The sequence below is a fragment of the Nestor notabilis genome, unplaced genomic scaffold, assembly GCF_000696875.1.
Source record: "Nestor notabilis isolate BGI_N333 unplaced genomic scaffold, ASM69687v1 scaffold33097, whole genome shotgun sequence".
In the NCBI taxonomy this organism is placed as follows: Eukaryota; Metazoa; Chordata; class Aves; order Psittaciformes; family Psittacidae; genus Nestor; species Nestor notabilis.
Genome location: NW_009935843.1, coordinates 57,446 through 71,038, shown reverse-complemented (window position 1 = coordinate 71,038; position 13,593 = coordinate 57,446). Strand labels below are relative to the sequence as shown.

Below are 13,593 nucleotides of genomic sequence, written 5' to 3'. Positions count from 1 at the left end.
CCCCGCCGCTGCGGCCGGGTGTTGCGAGGCGGCGCAGAGCCGCAGAAAGACTGCTGTCTCCTTGGCGCCGGGCCTTGGGCCCGCAACCTCCGTACCGTACCCCCCTGGGCAGCGGTCCCGGTGTCCGCAGAAAGCGAGCCGAAACCGAGAGGCTCTGCCCCGCCTGGTGCCTCCGGCCGAGGGGGTGTTACCAGTGGGACGGCGGCATGGCAGAGCCTTGCCGGGGCAGGAGGAACGCCAGTTAGGAAAAGGCTTTCCTTCCCCGCATGACTTCGGTTAAAACAGCAAAGAGCGTGTACACTCAGAGTTTGTCTTGAGTTGAGATGTCTAAACCGTAAGACATGCAGTATAAGTCGTGCTGCAGATCATTTTCCAGGGACCGTTTTCCAAATGTTTGTGGGTTTGGTTGGTTGCTTGGTTCCTGTAAAAGTTGTGCATAGATTTGGCAATTGAAACTTTAGTAATTGGAAGTCTGGATGCTAATCTGTAATTTTCAATTGTTTTTACAGATAAGTGATGTTACACATTTCCTCCAGGACCAATTCTTCTGGTAGAATTTCATCGGATCCCTCATGCTGAGTTGGCATTTCAAAGCTATTCATGAGACATTAGCAAAAATGCATAATAAAATAAGTTATTTGTTAGGCACTGTTAGGTGCATGCATAGGTGCAGTTCTGTGCTTGCTCCCAAATCTTCAGCCACAACCAGAGAACACGTGTTATGGATTTGCAGGTACAGGGAGCCCCTGGAAAATGTGAACTTCAGGCGATTACTTTTAAATACTTTTCCTCCTTTGCATGGCCCACCTCTTCGATTTCTATCTCAAAAGACAGATGTTTTTAGTACAGGAGTTAAAATAGAACCAGAGAAGAGTGCAGAGGCTTTGATAAGTGAGGAGACTCCCCAGAGCTCCTTGGAACTTGAAAAGTTAGATGATTCTGGGAGCTCCAAAGAGAAGCATATAGCAGATCATAGTGCAGTGTTCTATAGTAATCTCCAGAAATGTACCTGTCCTAGTGATGCACTGGACTTGTCCGAGTCCGCTGTTACCATTAAGCACTTCACAAACTGTTTAACTATGGTGTGGAGGCTCTTCAAAAAACTGTCTGAAGAGCAGCAGCGTTATGAGAAGCAGCTAATCTTTGAGCACCCGGCTTTTGCCAAGCTTTGTCAGCAGCTGCTGCGGGACGCCCGAAGGATGACGCGGGGTGACCTGGTGTTCAGTCTGCATGCCGTGGTGAACCTGGGTGTTCCTCAGAACACTCTCCTGGTACAGACTTTGGTGAGGGTGTGCCAAGTAAGTATCAAAATCCCGTGTCTCCTAAGTTTAGGCTGAAACCTCCAGGCTAATTCTGGGATGCAACATCAGAGAGAGTTGGGTTATATCCTTGTTTTAGTCTGACGTTCCATGGAAACTGAGCTCCCATAGTTAATTTCTGTGTACTTCGAATTTGTTCAATTTTGAAACCACTGCCTGGTTTCAGATGGATTTAATAGAAGTCTCAGGAATCATGACACTTTTCAAATCAATGAAATTTGACTGATGTGAGATCTTGTAGGTCACTGCAGTGATAAAGTTCATGAATCGACTTTTGGGGGGGAAAGAAGATGACAGGTGCATATGGATTAAGAGTGGTGTGTTTTTGTTTTCTGAAACTTTTACTCGTCTGAAATAATCTGACATTGTGAAAACTTTAACAGGAGAAGCTCAATCAACTTGATAACCGATGTATCTCAGTTTTGGCAACCACTTTAGCAGGGATGGATAAAGACAAGAATGTGAGCGCTCTTCAAGCTGGATTACAGTGAGAAAAATATGTCTTTCACATGTTCTTCATATTTAAATGTTTGAATATATGTTGGGGAATGTCTGCGCATAAAAGATGCTGTGGCTTTAGGATGTCAGTGGTCACATAACAGGTGTACGAGACAGTGATTTTTGGCATTGTCTTTGCAGTGTCAAGCAGAAAGGCTTCCGATGACACAGGGTGCTAGACTGCTCTGCAGGATTCATATTCTGACTGCAGCTCCACCACTATGGGTTTTTTGTGATGCTGATCAAGTCACTTGGCATAGCTGTGCCTCTGTTTCTGTGTGTGTAGAAAGGAGGTAGTGAGACTAGCTTGGTTGGTGAAGTATCTTGATTTGTCATGATGAAAAATGCTGTGTAACAGCCAGCCAGGGAATTTTATTTTTTTAATTTAATAAGTGAAAATTAAAGATGAAGGCAAGTTTAGACTTTATCTGTGCATCCAGCAAGGCCTGCTGTGGAGTGTGTTATCAGAATAACTTCTTTGGCTCTAGTTATTTTTTTTTCTGGGCCAAGGAAGTTTACATGGGTAACCAATCTGTGCATCCCTATGAAATTGTTTTTCCTGAGGCTGTCACAAAACTTGCCATGAATTAGTACTCTTGGTCCTCTGTCAGATCCTGCTTTGAGAAGGTGGATGTGTTAGTGACATGCAGAAAACAGGTTCTCCTGGAAGCTCAGGTACACAGTTCATGTAAGTTGGTGGAAAGCAAGAGATCCATCTACAGCTTTTTATTGATGTCTGGAACTCTTGCCCATTTACAAGAAGCTGCATCTGCAGGGGTGAATTTTAGAGCATTGCACTGCCATAGTGGCACTGCATATTTTTGTAGCTGTGCAAGTATATTTAAGGGTGATTAAGACATTAAAATACCTCCTTCTGAGCTGGAAAAGGAGGTGCTGGGAGTGCAGAACTCATTGTGTGCTTATAATCCCTCCATGTTATCATCTCCCCTGCTGTTTCTGCAGCCACAGCACTCGTTAGCGTTTTTTCCCTCACTTGCACCGAGTTGTTGTTGGTGTCCATCTCTGAGCTGCCTGCACAGAGATGATTCTGTGATAAAAATGTGCTGCTTAATTCCTTGAAGTTCAACAGCACTCACATCTGCACAGGCAAATGTGCAGTCTGGTCAGGTGCCCCTGCTGTTAATATGTCAGTAACAACACTCATCTGCCATGATAACATTAAGAAAGCATGTATCATTATTTCAGTGTGCAAAATACCTGTGCTGCAGCCACATCATGTAGAGTTAATGCCAGCCTGGAAAAAAAAGGAGGTGGGAGAGGAGCAGGGAATAACAGCTTAATCTGGGAGTAAGACAGTGAGGGGGAATGGGGGTACCTACCTGTTTCTGCTGAAGGTGGCTGCTCTATTAAACAGTTACTCTCTCTAGCTCAAGTCCTTGTATGTGTTTCCTCATCAGATTGCTAGTGGAGCAACGCATTCCGAGTATCAGAGACATCTTTATACTGCAAAACCTGATGAAATGTATAGGAAGAGATGCTCCAACCTTTCTGAAAAAGAAATTAGAGGTAAATTTAGTTGGAGGCGTATTTTTACTACCGCAAAACTTGTTCATAAATTGTGTTTGGTTCTTTCCAGATGCTTAAAGAGAAGATATAATAGAAAGGTTGAATGCATTTGCTCTTCAAATCATAGTCCAGCAATATCTGCAGGAAGAACTTGTATTTGGAGGCTGGGAATATCCCACCATTAAAAGGGGCAGAAAGCAATGGAGATGACGAGAGGAACCAAGGCAATAAAATATGAGGGCCTTCACCTCTTGTTTGGGTTGGCCACATGGTGTTTTATAGAAGCACTTACAGGCTGTTACCTAAATCCCTTGCCTAGCTTGTGGCTGGAAGATAAGAAGACAGAAAACTAGTCTGTGATGGGGCTGTGTCTAGTAATGGTATGGGGGAACAATAATGATTGGGAGGACCAATGGCAGTGAGATGGCAGGAGAGCTCACCTCCTTGGCTCATGGCCTTATCTTTCTGTGCATCTGAAAGGTCCCCATGGAAATACAGTGGTTGGGAGCAGGCTGGAGGTTTTATGGTAGGGTGTACTGGGTTTCTTCCCCTGATTTAAAGACCTTTTTTGAAACCTTCATTCAAACAGGGCTGGCTAGTGTTTTCGTCACATAGCTGAATGGCTCTGAAGTCAGAGTTTGTAATAGCATTCATGAGGAAGTGAGCGAAGATATCACTGATGGGAAACTGGGCAAGAATAGAGCAGTGCAGGGGGCTCATGCAATGTATTAGGTGTAAGTAAATCATAAAACCTTGGGCAAGGTACCACTTTTTACAAGACGGCGAGAAGTTGGCTGTGTTGGAATATGGAACTGAGAAGTAAGTAGCATTTTCCCTTGTTAACAGAGGGGAGCACTTAATTTTGTGAGCCTACAGGGTGCTATTTTTAATACTGTGTAATACCTATTGTAGACAGTTTTATATTTAACCTTTGATATGCATGCAGTAAGAATATTGTGTTTTAATAGCCAAAATACTTTGTAGTCTCATTTTTACTGTCATATCAATCTAATTACTGCTTCAATAAATGAGATCTCTTTTGTGGCATCAGAGCTGGCCTTCTGTGCCTCAGACCACATTAGTAGCTGGGTGTCTGTGTTAAGTATAGGCCACTCGGTGTGCTATTGGATCATTTTGAAGGCTTACAGCTTTCACACACATCCAGAACACTATTTGGAGTCCTATTAAATCAGTCAGCTGTGCCAATTATATTTCTGCTACTTTTTCAAGAATTGGTAAAAGATACGTATCCAGAGTAGTTGGAAACGGGCTTTACTGAGACTTCTTTTAAAAGAAACATAAAGGCAGATCGCTGGGAACTTGCATAGTGACATGGCTGTAGAACACTTGATCTGCTGTAATTGTGTGTTAAGAAATTGAGAATAATTTCTTTATTCTTTTGTTGTTTGTTGCTCCTTTGTCTTTCATGTAAACCTGAACAGTCTAAGGAATTTGTGAAAGTTTTAGTGAAGATGTTTTCACCAGAAAGCAGTGATAATATACCTGAAGAATGAAGGATTAATAAACTCTTAATTCACTTTAGATGGCAGTGTTGAAAGAGATAGACCATCTGACTTTCCCGAATGCTCTGCGTATGTTTTTGGCTCTTGTTGCAATGAATTATTGTTCCATTCCAATCCTGAATGCCTGCAGTAAAAAGATCCAGGGTAAGAAAAAAATGTTTATTAAATTTCCCTTCCTTATGCCAAATGCTTCCTAATTATTGCCTTATCTTCCTTTTCTGATTCCCTTTAAAACTCGGGGAACATTTTTGTTTTACGCTATATTTTGGTGATGTGTTTGACAAGCATCAAGACAAAATTACTGATGGGCAATGAAAACAAATAGCTCTTGTTATCTCTGCCCTTCTTGACGTTTACCTGAATTACTTATTTCTCTTTGCATTTTTCTGTATGCAGAATTTAGGAAAAAGAATTGAATTCTAGGAAGAAAAAGTAGATTTCAGATAACCTTTTAAAACAAATCTGAATTGGAAGTGGACATCTTACAAGATGGATTGGTGGCTTAGTGTGATTAGTTGATAAGCTAAAGGGAACGTAGTGTTTCCCTGATTAACTGGATTCAGATATTGAATGCTGCTTAATAACTGACCTCATGCTGCAGCCCAGAAAATAATTCAGTGAAAGGTAATGCTTTCATCTCTCTCTGTACTTCTGCAATACATTTCTTAAGTATATGTGGTCAGTATATATTGATTCACACTTAAAATACATCTGAATTTGCATGTGAAAAACCATTAAGATAGGAAAATAACATTATTAACAGAAATGAACCAGGAGTGTTTGGGCTGCATATACAGCCTTTGTTTCTCCTGGTTCTTGTATGTTAGCACATACTGGCTTCTCCCATGGGACTTTCACCACACTTAGTACACAGGTTAGATGGCATACACACAGTGAGCAGCTATTCTGTTATTTTCCACCCTAGTTTTCCCATGGCAGAGTCTCAGACATCCAATTCTTAGAAAAATAATAGAGTGCTACAGGAATAGGAACCTATTGTTCTGGGAGGAACCCAGAACAAGGGAATTCCTAGGTTTCTATTCCCTTACACTCTGTTCACACGCCTCTTGGCCCAGTGGTGAGTTTTGGTCTGGGTTCTTCTCATGCATCATTGGGTTCTTTCATTGTCTCCAGGCAGGCTATAAATTCCTTCCTGTCTCTCCTGGTTGTTGCTAACAGATGCAGCTCCTGCATGTTCCAGTTTGCAGTGGTCTCAGGGCCTCTTTTTTCATAACTAAGTGAGGTTGTAAATGACGTTTGTCTTTATTTAGGTGGTAGTTAGCTGCTTGAGGCCTAAAGCTCTAGCAACTTCAGCTTCCCATGCTAAGCCACTACTCATGCTAAGGAAAACCATGCAGTCAAAAGAACTCACTTAACGGAATTCAGTTAATTCAACTTAATTCACAACAATTTAGTACTTCTTTTCCTGCATATTTTTAGTGCAGGTTCTCAGGGCAAGTGATGTTCTGGGACAGAGTGATTAATTTCTGAATAGAAGTCACCCCTGTCAGAGGCTGGTGATGGAATAGGAAGAGGAGGGAAGAGCACACTTTGGGGTTGATGGAGCAAAGTAATTCTCTAGCAGGTTTTTCAGGTTCTGTCCTGTTGCTGGGGCTCTCAAGAAAGTGGCCTTCTCTCCCATATCTGGGGACCTGGCCAGAATTGTAATAACTTCATAGGTACTTCCTGAATTAAATTTTGCATCAGCAAGGGAGTGACCCAGTGGTGATGGTAATTTTGTAATTACACAGAAGAGAGATTAAGGTCAGAGTGACCAGTGATACGAGATTCCATTAGTCTGTTTTCTTACCTAGCATTACAAATCACTTTATTTGATACACAGCTCTCATTGGCTTCCATTACAGTTGTCAGCACTCAGCACTTCAAGGAGGTAACTGTTTTATGCTGAGCCTGGAAGATCACTGAGCACAACTCAGAGGAGTTAAATTTTCGGGAATTACTTTCCTGCTATCCTCTTGAGTCCTCTGGCAGAGGAGGAAATAAAGTCTAGTTCTGAGGGGTGCTGACCCTACTACTGTAACAGCTTTTCTCCTGCGTTCACTGTGTTTTATGACGTGTATGCCCCTCATTGCAACAAACAGTTGTTCAAGAGAGAGCAAATATGTTTAAGAGACAGCACTGTTCTTCAGTACTTAATCCTTTTCATCTCAGGACTAGGTCCATCTTTTGTGGCAAATGAAGCAGCAGTCCTGTGCAGAAGTCTGTTGTTATCTGGCACTCAATCTATGTCATCACTGCTTATATGCCAGGAGGTTGTGTTATGGTTCTATATTTTCCAGTTTGGCATACACTAACGCTTGAGTGCTTGACAGCCTGTAATGCTTTCTAGACATAGATTGATATTTGTGGTTTCTTGCTGGTTGTAAAACCAAATAGGGGGAAAAAAGTAAATTTCACCCTGTGCTAGTATCTGATCAGTCAGCAGCTTTAGATCCACATCTTTGTTACTGCCTCAGCTGACATGGTGAGGTGGGCAGCCCAAAGGCTCAATCAGTGCTGAAGTGGCTGGCCTGAGGGTTTCTGTGCCAAGTGCAGGGAGGTGTTGGAAATCAAGAATCCTGGAACAAAAGTTCTGAGAAAACAGTCTTCTTTCTGCTTTTGTTCATTTGTCCCCATTTGCTGATTTATCCTTTCTAGCTTGTTCCAGACTCAGTTTCTTCATGTGTTTTAGCTCACTTGGCTTTCCCTAGGTAGTTTCAGTCTGTTCCACAGTTTCTTACCTGATTTTGTTTTTTTTTCCTGTCATTCATCCGTCAACCAAACTGTTCCCACAGTGTCTCCACCCGACAGCTGTTGTTGCTTTGCTTCCTTTGTCCTTTTTTGCTCTTCTGTTACAGAAACTATCCATGATATTCCATTTCGGCAGATAATTCTCATTCTGGAAGCTTGTTGCAGTCTCCAGTACCGTAATGTAAAACTGTTTTCAGCATTAGCAGACTATATTAATTCTACTGCCTGCCTTTCAGACAAAAGACAGGTAAGTTTGAGACCAGATAATTCATAGTGGTACTAGTAGGATATCTGGTGCTTTCCGTCTTGCCTTTCTTCATGTTTTGTGTTTGATCTTCAGAGAACAGATTTTCTTAGCAATACCAACCTGATGAAGTTGATACAGTTAAATTTTTAAAACACTCTTCTATTTTTTGATGAATAAAGAAATAATAAGAGGGATGTTATGGTTTAAAAAATTTGCTTTCATTAGTAATGCCTTTTATGAAATCAGCAGGTAGGATCCACTTCACTGGCTTTCTTGACCTTATAAAACTATCTTTTCTTTTAGATTATGCTTTTTCTTTCTGCCTGCGAGACACTTGTCTTTCAGCCTAGTGAGCTGATGGGTATTTTTGCTGAGAAAGTGACAGAAGACCCTGAATTCCTCAACTTGAAAAATCTTATGATTGTTCTCCGAGTGTATTCACGACTCAACTATGTTCCCAGCGACCAAAAGCATCTGTAGGTTTTCATTTAGAGTGCATGATAATACACTATGTAGTCATTATAGAGTAATGTATGGCAACTAGTATTTGATTTCAGTTATGTAAAGGGTTAGTAATCCTGTGTTAATAATCCATAAGGTAAATTTGCTGTGTCTTTTCACATTGTTTTTCTACATAGGAGTTTTTCTCTGTTATTGAAAATGGAGACATTGGTTCTAGGCTGACCAGGCTACTAAATCTGTTGATAGGTAGCTGTATCCCCAAAGAATAATGTTAAGATTACACAACATATGATTATACAAGATAACAAAGATTTCTAGCTTGTATTTTTGTTTGAAATCTGTATTTTATATAGCCTTCTTTGTGTATTTAGATACTTTTCTCGTTCTTTTGGAAAAGGTTTTTTGAGACTCTTCATAGCTGCTTGAATAAGTACCTCCCTCAGATTTCCAACACAGAACTGCTGAAGGCAGTGTATTCATTTTGCATCTTAGGATATCTTCCTCATCATGCACTTGATACGCTGATGGCTACAAACATCCTCCAAGTGACCTCAAAAGGAATCCAAGCACGCAGAGTCCATTTTGAGAAGTACAACAATTTGTTTTGTAGATTCAACTTTTTTTAAAAGGGATATTCTGCCTCCATGCGTAATTTGTTGTAATTGTGTTAAAAGTTTAGAAGTTAAAGAAGCAAACATGATTAAATAGTAAATTTTAAGTCCTCAAGTCAAGGCTAACCTAGTGGTGGTGATCTAAGTGATCTGTTTCTGCATGAGGGCATCAGGCAGTGCAGGAACTGATGATTTCAGTTTCTGCCCCATGATTTCAACAGCTGAATAGTAGGTGTACGCATGGAGAGACGTGAATACAAGATCCATGGAAATAGAAATGTGTCAGAGCCAGGGGTTCCTGTGCATTTTTAAAAGCACAGGAAGTCTCAACCTTTGTAAACCAACTTTAGTACCTGAAATCATGAGTAAAATTTTTTTTTTAATTGTTCTAAATTATAATGAGGAACTTTGGAATGGTTTGTAGTAGAATTTGGTTTCCACATTACAATCCTCTACAGACGGTAGATTAATTCAGCAGAGTAGAAATTCACTGTAGAGTAAAACACTGTGTCTTGCTGTTGAGTGTGCTGTGACTGAACGTGAAAGCTGTAAAGCTGTAATTGCTTAGAGTGTGTGCAGGTTAGTACTCTTAAAGTACAGTTTCTAAAGTATGGCCAAGTCTGATATCCCTTCTTTGTTTCGTAAATAGCCTTCAGGTTGTCTGGGTTTTATAAACTGCTTTTATTCATGCTCTCTCATTCCATGTTCCCCTTAAGTCTCTTGTAATAACTGATAGCATGCAGAGAGCTGTGTACAGTAGAGGGGAAAGACTGGATAACAGACAGGTCCTAGCCCTAGACTTCAATATTATAATTACTGAATTGATTATGTGTATTTAACAATATATTGAAGGTACTGAATAATACTCTGTGAAGAAACAATTGGGGTTTGATTCCTATATTGAAATGCATTTGCTGTGCTAGAATAGAATGATGCTAAAATGAAAAATTCTGTGAGATGATATATTGGATGTCATATTTCCTTGCATCCTTTTTCAGATGATCTTCACAAAGAACAAAAGGAAATGATGCTTCGCTGTGTGAAAGTGTGTATGGAACTTGATAGCCCTTCCTTCACAAAGTCTGCATTTGTGCTGACGGAGAATTCCTCCTCATTAGTATCTCTTAATCTCAGAAAGGCTCGGGAGGCACTGATAGAACTTCTGGGAGATGAGAACATGTTTCAGCAAAATGTTCAGCTGCCATATAACTATCATATTGGTATGAAGCCAAATTACTGTTACATTCTTTTTAATGTAGATTTATAATCCCCAGAATAATAAGGTGGTAATAAATTTGTGTAGGGTGCAAGTGATTAAAAGGGTAGACAGTCTTTTAACAAATGATGTTGTTGATTGGTGAATTTACTTTCTAGGATGCTTCTGTTAAAGCATTTAAGTCCATTTACTGAAACTTTATGATTGCTCTTATTTACAAAACTGCTTTGGACTTTTGTTAAGCATCAGTGAGCAGATGTTAATTGTGCATAAATCCAATATGGCCAACTGTTTTACAGAGTTGACATGTCAGTACTAAATCACATTAGAAACAAAGCCAAACAGCAGCTGCCTTTTGTTCTCTAAGTTCTGGCTAAGGTTTGGGTTCTGCTTTCATTTATGAAATGGGATATGACTTTTGACAGGTAATCATTGCATAACATTTGGTGTCTTTTATATTTTTATATTGCTTAGGGTTTTTACCAGGTTACCAGTTTCTCTGTATTTGTATACTTTTCTTCCTAAATATTTCTAATGAGGAATGAGAATATAGGAAAATCTGAGTATGACAGACTGCAATACTTTCTTTGGACTGTGATTTCACTCCCATAAAGTTCCTACTTATATTGGTTACAGGGGGGAAGAGCCATCAGTAATACGTAAATTACTGAAGAACAGCAATTAGAAACAGGGCAATGATGGCATCTGTTAACTTTTTCAAATAAGCTGTTAATTTGAAAACATTTTGAACAACTAATGTTTTGTTGTTTTGTTTTTCAGATTTTGAAATCCAGATGGATTCAGACAGAAAGAAGGTGCTCCCAATACCTGCAACAGATGACCACACTGACTCAAGTGTTCAAAGGTGTCTTTCTTGACGGCATGTTTTTTCTAGCAGGCTAGTTTTATTTGTGTGTATTCCATCCAGTTACTTCTTTAGTTCACTGATTAGCAGAAGCAAAGTAGATAACTAGTTAGTTGTGGTCACGGAAAAAGACAAAAATTGCCATGCCAGTTCAGAGCACCAACTCTTCCAGCTCACTACCTTCTTCTAGCAGAGGCTAAAACTTAATGTTTCAGAGAAAGAGGCAGTAATTTGATACTCATACTTCAAAACCTGTATCCACTATGACTAAATCCCTTCCAACAAATTGCTACATTATGGTTTTAAAATTCCAAGTATTTGTGTGTCCAATGAAGCATTCAGTTATTCTCTTAAGTCACTAAAATGTGCATCTCAGTGGTATGTTATGGCAATTAATTCAGCTACTGAAACGTAATTTGATTAAAAGGGATCATCATACCACTTTTTAGTGATTAATTTAATCTTGTGTAGAAGAATGACCTCTCAATAACTGAAGTGGGACATATATCATTTAAGTAACACTTAAGTAGAATTGGGTAATACACATTTATGTGCTGGATCACTGCACAGCAACATATTTTGTAGAGTTTGCTTTCTGGGAGAAGACAGCTAGTGAATTGTGTAACAGAAGCTCACTGTCAGGCTTCCAAGGCATTCAGCTTTCCTCAGCCTTCCAAGCAGGTTTTTGTGGCCGGAAGTAAGTGATCCTGAGTATTAGCGAAGAATCAAAGTAAATGCAGAAGCTGTCAAAATAATGTAGAAGTTTGAATGATCTATTTCCTTCTCATTGCGGGAGAAGTGAAGACCTAAGGAGAAAATTCTGTTGTAGATATTTGGGTAGATGCTGGTGCTGCTTTGAAGCTCATGGAAGAAGAGAGGATCTAAATTACTCAAGTCTGGAGAAGGAAAAGGATAATGAAATTTGTGCAGTCCTGATATTTTTGCCTGTCAGAAAGACAGCTATATATTCTGCAGTGTTGAAGGACATCATTGAATCATTGTCTTAAAAACGCTTATTCTACATTTGTACAATGGAGTCTTTCCTTTTCTTCTCGGTTGTAGATTGGCTTTACTCTTCGTTCCTCCGTCTGCCTTCTGTTTGGGTTCAACACACCCCCTAGGGAAGCTGGCAATGAAGAAGCGACATCTAAATAAACTGGGCTATCATGTAATTCTGGTAAGAGTTACTCTCTCTGTTTCTGTCTTGTTATCAGCACACCGATGAGTGTGTTGGGTAGAACAGGCTTTGTAGGGAATGGTGAACCTCATCCAGAGCAGTAATAGTATATCATCTCTACTTAAAAGGTAATGGTGGTGTCACTAGGGAGAAGGGACAGAAAACTCTAAAAGATAAGCTACCACTTACCATTTTCAGCAACATAACCAGTTCAGGGGAGGAAGAAAAAAAAAAAAGTCAAGCCAGTAATTGCTTTGTACCTAAAAGATGTGTACATCTTCAGCTTATTTCCCTGACTTCTAAAGAACGAATGATTCAAGTCATCTTGTTTTCAAAATACAGTGACTCTTCGTGGCCTTCCCATCACTGAGCGCTTGATTTGAGGGACAGCGTAGTTTGCTAAAGACAGTAGAACTAATACGCTCTTTCCTTTTCCTTTCTTCCAGGTCTTGAACAAGAATTTTCAGGAGATGAAAAATGAAGATGCTGTTGAGTTTTTGAAAGGAAAAATTTATTCAGAAAATCCTTTCCCTCTTTCTGAAGTGACTGTGCAAGACAATAATTAAAATAAACATTTTTGGGTCTCCTGATCTCTCTTTTTCCTGTGTAATTAATGTAGGGTTTTAACAGAAGAGATAAGCAGTTTTATACACAACTGCCTACTGCAAAGTATCACAGATTGAGAAAAACTTGTAAAGAGAACAGTGTCTGCTGATAGTGGGGGTTTTCTTTAGTGAAAGGAACTACTTGATTAATCCAAAAGCATCCTGACATGTATTGCTGTTGAAATTTCTTAATTTTATCTTCACTTTGCTTCCCCTCCCCATGCCCCAAGTCAAATTTCTCTCTTCTGGGTCAGGGAAAGGAAATGACTACTTCAAGTGGTATTGGAACCTGGCCTATAAATACGCACTGGAAGGATTCCCCCCAGTACCCTGCACCACCATCCACTGTGTTCTTTATGCAGCATTACAGATAGTAAAGTAGTAAATAACTCAGCCTAAGTGGTATATTAAAAAATCCAAAGATTTTTCAGAAAATTTTTTGAACAAATCAATCTTGGGCTGTTTTCAGAAGTTTGGGCTCATAACAGTTCTGTTAGCTGCATGCTCGCTCTTATGAACCTTCTGCTTCACTGTAATAGATTCTGAGACTTCTTACTACAAGAACACAGGTCTGTCTTTGTAAACTGACTTGCTCTCTGTGGAAACACTGATACCAGAATCTACTATTGAAAGGGGTGTTGCAATACTCGACTTGTTCATTACATACTGTGATGCATCTCCACTGGCCTGTTAGATAGGGATGGAATTGATGGTAGAGTCCTAGAAGTTTAAAGCAGCTTTGGGCCTTTGAGCTGAAGGAGCAGAGAGAAGTGGTTCATCTTTTCCATTCTT

General features: G+C 39.9%; 1 protein-coding gene across 1 annotated transcript; it reads left to right on the top strand.

Annotated features, from left to right (window-relative positions):
- The first annotated feature begins 617 nt into the window (after positions 1-617).
- FASTKD2 (FAST kinase domains 2) lies at positions 618-12,762 on the top strand. Its single transcript, XM_010018010.1, has 11 exons — positions 618-1,298; positions 1,703-1,806; positions 3,236-3,344; positions 4,888-5,011; positions 7,726-7,865; positions 8,169-8,341; positions 8,725-8,864; positions 9,910-10,158; positions 10,935-11,019; positions 12,082-12,196; positions 12,643-12,762. The coding sequence occupies exons 1-11, from the start codon at positions 618-620 to the stop codon at positions 12,760-12,762; spliced, it is 2,040 nt and encodes a 679-aa protein (XP_010016312.1).
- Positions 12,763-13,593: the final 831 nt, after the last annotated feature.

What these genes read in the sequence shown, in the direction of transcription:
- FASTKD2 (XM_010018010.1), top strand. Translation starts at nt 618, where the DNA reads ATGCATAATAAAATAAGTTATTTGTTAGGCACTGTTAGGTGCATGCAT. An exon ending in CTTTGGTGAGGGTGTGCCAA is followed by an intron (nt 1,299 to 1,702) that starts GTAAGTATCAAA and finishes AAACTTTAACAG; the next exon opens with GAGAAGCTCAATCAACTTGA. An exon ending in CCCAGCGACCAAAAGCATCT is followed by an intron (nt 8,342 to 8,724) that starts GTAGGTTTTCAT and finishes CTTTTGGAAAAG; the next exon opens with GTTTTTTGAGACTCTTCATA.